At 38.8% G+C, this 6,046-nt stretch overlaps 1 protein-coding gene across 1 annotated transcript; it reads right to left on the reverse strand.

Moving 5' to 3' along the window:
- Positions 1-1,311: 1,311 nt before the first annotated feature.
- Positions 1,312-2,011, reverse strand: LOC132041754 (uncharacterized). Its single transcript, XM_059432447.1, has 2 exons — positions 1,763-2,011; positions 1,312-1,650 (listed from the first exon to the last, which is right to left on the reverse strand). The coding sequence occupies exons 1-2, from the start codon at positions 2,009-2,011 to the stop codon at positions 1,312-1,314; spliced, it is 588 nt and encodes a 195-aa protein (XP_059288430.1).
- Positions 2,012-6,046: the final 4,035 nt, after the last annotated feature.

The following is a 6,046-nucleotide window of genomic DNA, read 5'->3' on the forward strand; positions in this document are numbered from 1 at the left end:
CATAAAAAATTCCTCCTGATACTATCCAACCTATTGATGACCCCTGTTGGGATGGGGAACAAGGACATCATGTATGTTAGAAGTGCATCAAGTACTGAGTTGATAAGAGTCAATCTGCCACCCATAGACAGATATCCACCTGGCCAATTTCTTTTCACACTTCTCGATGACATTGTTCCAAATTTCTACTGACTTAGATTTGGCTCCTAAAGGCATTCCAAGATATATTGTTGGTAAGGTGCCTACTTCACCACCCAGAACAGCAACTAACAGGTCCATGTTTGCAACTTCATTAATAGGGTAAAGGAAATTTTTCCTCCAGTTGATATGCAAGCCAGATATTCCTTCAAAAAGAACCAGAATCACCCTAAGATATCTCAATTGATCCTCTTCAGCATCACAGAATATGAGAGTATCATCAGCATATTGTAAATGAGTCACCTCTAATCTGTCATTGCCAATTCTAGCTACATCAAAGCCTTTTATCCATCCATTCAGATTGGCTGTTTTAATCATATTATTAAGGCCTTCCATAGCAATCACAAACAGAAAAGGTGATAAAGGGTCACCTTGCCTGAGTCCCCTTTGTTTTGAAAAACCCCGCTGGAGAGCCATTTATAAGGACTGAAAAGCTAGCAGTAGAGATGCAGAATTTAATCTAGTGTATCCATTTTTGACCAAAACCCATCCTTTCTAGCAAGCTAAGAAGGAAACTCCAATTAACATGGTCATAGCTCCTTTTCACTATCAAGTTTGCACAAGATACCAGGTTTCTTTTGTTTCAACCTAGAGTCAACTGCTTCATTAGCTACGAGGACAGCATCCATGATCTGTCTACCTTTAATGAAAGCCATTTGTTGAGAATCCACCAATTTTGAGATCACTCCTTTTAATCTCTCTGTCAAAACTTTGGAGAACAATTTGTAGATGCTACCTATCAAGCTGATAGGCCTGAAATCCCTTAGTTCCTTAGCACCTTTCTTCTTAGGAATGAGAGCAATAAATGTTGCATTGAAGCTTCTTTCAAAGACTTCTTTGTCATAGAAGTTTTGAAAAGCATTCATGATGTCCTGCTTCACTATCTCCCAACACTTTGATGAAGAACCCCATAGTAAAGCCATCCGGGCCAGGTGCTTTATCTATTGCACACAACTTCAAGCACCTTAGCACTTCACTCTCATCAAAGCTACCTTGTAGAGAATCCTTATCCTCATCAGATAAGCCGGGGCAATTGTCATAATGGCATGTAGGTCTCCACCGAGTAGTTTCTTTGTACGATTTCGATAGTAATCAATAATTTCCTCTTCTATTCTAGCTGGCTCCTCTGTTAATTCTCCCTGGATCATCGGTTGGCCAATATTGTTGAATCTTTTTATGTGCATTTGCCACTTTGTGAAAAAACTTTGTGTTCCTGTCACCTTCTTTCAACCATAGGGCCCTAGATTTTTGTCTCCATGAGATTTCCTCATTTTTTATCAACTCCTCGTACTCCATGAACAGTGCTGCCTTCTTTACAGTTTCTTCCTCTGTTAAAACTCTGTCTCCCAGCACCTCATCCAGTTCTGCCATTTGGCTTAACAGATTCTTCCTTTGATGACCCAGATTTCCTGTCTCAGCCTCTGCTCCAGTCCTTGAGTTTTGATTTGAGAGCTTTTAATTTACAAGCCAGTACATAGTCGGGCATGCCTGAAAACTGAAAGAGCTCCACAATTCTTGGACTCTGTCATTGAAACCAGTTGTTCCTAGCCACCAGTTCTCAAACTTGAAATAGTTTTTGCTCTGTTCCACGTGCCCCCTCTAAAGCTAGTGAAATGTGATCAGATGCTAATCTTTGTAGGGGAATCTGTTTTATATTACTAAAGCTGTCATCATCCCACTCCTCGTAAATCAGGAACCTATCAATTTTGGAAGCTCTATCTTGATTATCCCCTTTGAACCATGTGTAGTTACCATCTTCTAATTGTAGATCAATTAAGTTCATGTCTTCAATGAAATCAGAAAATTCCGCCATACTCCTTGTTCTTCTCCTACAATTTCTTTTTTCGAGATGAATGCAGCGACATTAAAGTCTCCACAAACAGCCCAAGGCCCTTCCATCAATCCCGGACTGCACCAATCGTCCCGTCAACATCCTTCTTTCGATGTAGTTATTTGGAGCATAGACCCCGGTTATATGACATGAAAAGTTCTGAAGTTGTGTGAACTTGCACGTCAAAGTATAGCTACCAATTTCCAAAACTTCCCCCTTCCATTTCCGCAATCCCACATCATCACGATACCCCTCTAGTGCCACTAGCCTCCAAGTAAGCAAATTTGATCCATCTTCCTCCCCACACTTGTTTGACAATATCTCTAATGTCCCTCTAGTTTAGTCTCCTGGAGGCATATGATATCTGCCTTCCAATCAACTACCAAATCTACGCACAATTCTCCTTTTATCTGTCATTTCAATCCCCTCACATTCCAAGAAACTATTTTGGGCTGCGTGGATCAAGTTAAGTATCTTGCCCCACTTGCTCTTGAATTTAACATCAAAAGTAAGTAGACCTTTTAATTCTTGTGCCCTTTGAATCTTGTCTTCTTGCACACACTGTCGGACTCCATCCTTCTAGCTTGTACGCAACTATCTACTTGTAACAACAATTCCAAGGCCTCTCTTCATGCCCCTGGAAATCTGCCTCTAGTAATTTGCCCAGTTTGATCATATTTTGTTGAACCCAAACTGATGTCTCCCTTTCTTTGTCATGAATGGCTTGTTGTTGCTGAATGAGATGAGGTTCAGCCTCTTCTACTTCCCAATTTTCTATAGCTGTGATTGAATTTTGTTGGGCTAATTCCATAGTTTGATCTTCCATATCCCTGCTCTCATCTTCTCTTTCCGCCAAAGATTATGTTACCCCATTTAAACCTTGAGAAGTTCCCCCAAAACCAGCCTCTGTTGTTATTGCAGTTATCTCTGCATTATTTACTTCATATTCTGCACTTTGAAGCTTTGCAGGCTCCGACTTTTGAATGGAATAAGGTTCCAGTACTTCAACAAAGTGATCGCTGAAGAGATGTTGTGAATTGAGGCCTTGTAAGTCATTAAAAATGACTTGGCCTGCAAAGTCTGGCCCAAAATATTTATTAAAAGCTGCCTCCTTATTGGGCTCAACCTGCTGGCCCACTTCTATTATTTCATTTAAATCAACCACATGCTCCTCACGTGCATATGTTTTCAAAAAAACCTCAGCAGTAGAAGAAGTACCACCCACGTGGTCTCTGACTTTGAAATCCCTGTAAAAAAGGGGATTTTTGTACTTCAACGCAGTTGGTAACCCTATTTGCCTGATGGGTAAAAGCAATAACTGGTTCTTGCTCTGTTTCTTCTTCTCCGATGCCTCCTTCTGCTAATTCTGGTGATAATTCGTATCTTGTCTTGCTTTCCGGCCAGATTGGAATGTGGTGAGTGATTCCATTACGAGTTATGGACACCTCTCTTGGCATATTCCTCCCATCGTTCCTTACCAGAATTCTGGCCCATTTTAGATGATTCTTGAGCTCTGTTTCTTCTTCTGTTGCCATCCATCCTCCACACAACTCCCCTATTTCTTTAAAAAAATTCTGCAACCACAGATGAAGAGGAATTCCAACCGCTTTAATCCAGGTTTCCTTGATTTCAACAGAGTTTGAAATACTCCCCGCCATAGGATTCCACCATTCTAATTGCAACCTGAGCTTTTTCCAAAACCATTGCCCTTGAATGGTCCTCTCCGCCATGTATCTATTAGGGAATTCGAATAAGAACAAATCCCCGTACATCTCATAGATGTTCACCCAAAACATTTTCCAAGTTGAAATTGACCACCTTCTTTATCGGCAAGTGTGGGTCTTTCCTTAGCCTCTTCTCCAAAACACCCCACTAAACATCTCTTCAGAAGCCCTTTCTCTTGTCCTGCAGCAGCTTCAGAGATGACAATGTTTCCACTGTTACTAGTCACCTCTGCTTTACGAAGACTCTTAGTCTGCCATTTACTATTTTGTACAGCCTTCGCATACGGGTAGTTGGCCTCAGTTAATCTCGGGGGAGCAGCCAATGCTACTTTTTTGGAGCATTTAATAAAGTTGTTGATCTTAAATGCTATCTCATTCCAACCTGCATTCAAGACTGGTTCAGGAATAATAAGTACTGATCTTCCTCCACCATTCAAGGACAGAATGCTCATGTATCTCCCATGCTCATTAAATTTTCTTGTGCAAAAGTGCTCTGAGTCCTGCTCTGAGAATTTCCATCTCCTAACCACTCTTTTCTAGTCCTTTGAAGCCTCTGTAAGAGTAAAGCAAATCCATTCCATGATCTTGCTGCTGATGGTTGATCTCCTCATCATTTTGCGACTTCTCTCCACCCATTCATACCATTCTGAGTTGCTGGCAGTCCACCTGGTGATATTAAAAGATTTGAACCCAGCGTTAAAATAAATCCTGTTCTCCACCATTCCAAAATCTGGAGAGAGAAGCTACGAAAGATGAGGGAAGCAACCACAGAAGGTGAGTCCCTGAGAAAAGAAGAGGAGAATGAGAGGAGAAGAAAGAGAAGAAGAAGAAGTATCTCCGGTGGAAGAATACCGGAGAAAGAGAGATTATCCCTCCTAGAGGGAAGGAGAGAGAAGAGTCTCGAAAAGAGTGCCTGAAAGCATTAGGCCATAGATATCACTTTGTGAATGTGTGTATAGAGTTTAGAGTAGAAGACAACCCAAGAAACCATAGAATTTAAGCAACCCTAGGATGATAAGGAAGATGAAAAAGTTTATCCTCGCCAAGCATCTCCTTTCGCAAAATTAACAAGAAAGAGCTTAGAATATTCTAAATACACTACGCCTTAAATAAATCAGTAGCATCTTATACGTTTAACATTCTAAGCCATTAGCCCAGTAATTCTCAAATCCCGAAAAGGAGATCTTCTATCAGATTGTTCCTCTAGATTCAAGGTAACGACATCTATGTTGCGTGTGTGCAACTTCAAATCACATTTTTTCTATCATTTGATCACGATTAGCAATTATATCAAGACGGGAAGTTCTCAAAGCAAAGGAGAAGAGACAAACCAGTAGTTCCCCATATCCTTCGTGTTATGTTCCATATATTAAACATGACAAATCCTTATAGATTCTTATTTGTACTGAGCAATGACAATTAGTTTTCCAATATAAACACTACATGTGTAATATATTATCCCTTATGAGTCACATCTTTCAACTTTGACAAGTGAAGCTTATTCTCTTCCCAATGTAGTTTATCATGTTAATATTTTGGGATAATTTTAGAGACCTCCCTCCAGGTTTGGCTTCGTTTCACTGACCTCCCTTGTGGTTTACGATATTACGCTTACCTCCCTTATTTTCATTTATTTGTAATGATTCTTTTAACCTATTTATTAATAATATAGAAAATTATGATATGACGAATTTACCCCTTATAATGTACTTTTTGTTTAATTAACTTTGTAGACAATCTTTTAAATTTCCTTAGAATAATATATTTTTCATCTTCGATTAAAATTTATTTATTCAACAAATACACCATTCAATTTTTAAAGCAATCCCATTTGGTTAATTAGAAGCTAGATTTTTCTCATTATGCTTAGAGATGAAGAGCGGCATCAATATACAATTCTGCTGCAACATTTTCAATGGGAAAGCCGAATGAGAATTCTCTTAAATTAACATTGATATTCAATAAAAATTTGAAAAGAAAAAAGAACTTGCAGTAATAGTTGATGTGCTTAATATCATCATAGCCATGAAAGGTGTTTCTATGAATTTTTCAGAGTAATATTATTGGGGATCGATGGAAATAAATTTTTTAAAAGTATGTTTATGAAATAACTTTCATTAACAAAAGAAGTACATTATTAAGGGGTAAATTCGTCATATCATAATTTTTTATATCAATAATAAATAGGTTAAAAGAATTGTTACAAATAATTGAAAATAAGGGAGAATACTGTCAATATATTCAGGAAAAATCGCTTTGGCCGGCTGCGAGGGAGAATATCCTGAAATTATCC

Source organism: Lycium ferocissimum, unplaced genomic scaffold (genome assembly GCF_029784015.1).
Source record: "Lycium ferocissimum isolate CSIRO_LF1 unplaced genomic scaffold, AGI_CSIRO_Lferr_CH_V1 ctg11577, whole genome shotgun sequence".
Classification (NCBI taxonomy): Eukaryota; Viridiplantae; Streptophyta; class Magnoliopsida; order Solanales; family Solanaceae; genus Lycium; species Lycium ferocissimum.

What these genes read in the sequence shown, in the direction of transcription:
- LOC132041754 (XM_059432447.1), bottom strand. Translation starts at nt 2,011, where the DNA reads ATGGCGGAATTTTCTGATTTCATTGAAGACATGAACTTAATTGATCTA. An exon ending in CAGAGCAAAAACTATTTCAA is followed by an intron (nt 1,651 to 1,762) that starts GTTTGAGAACTG and finishes GTAAATTAAAAG; the next exon opens with CTCTCAAATCAAAACTCAAG.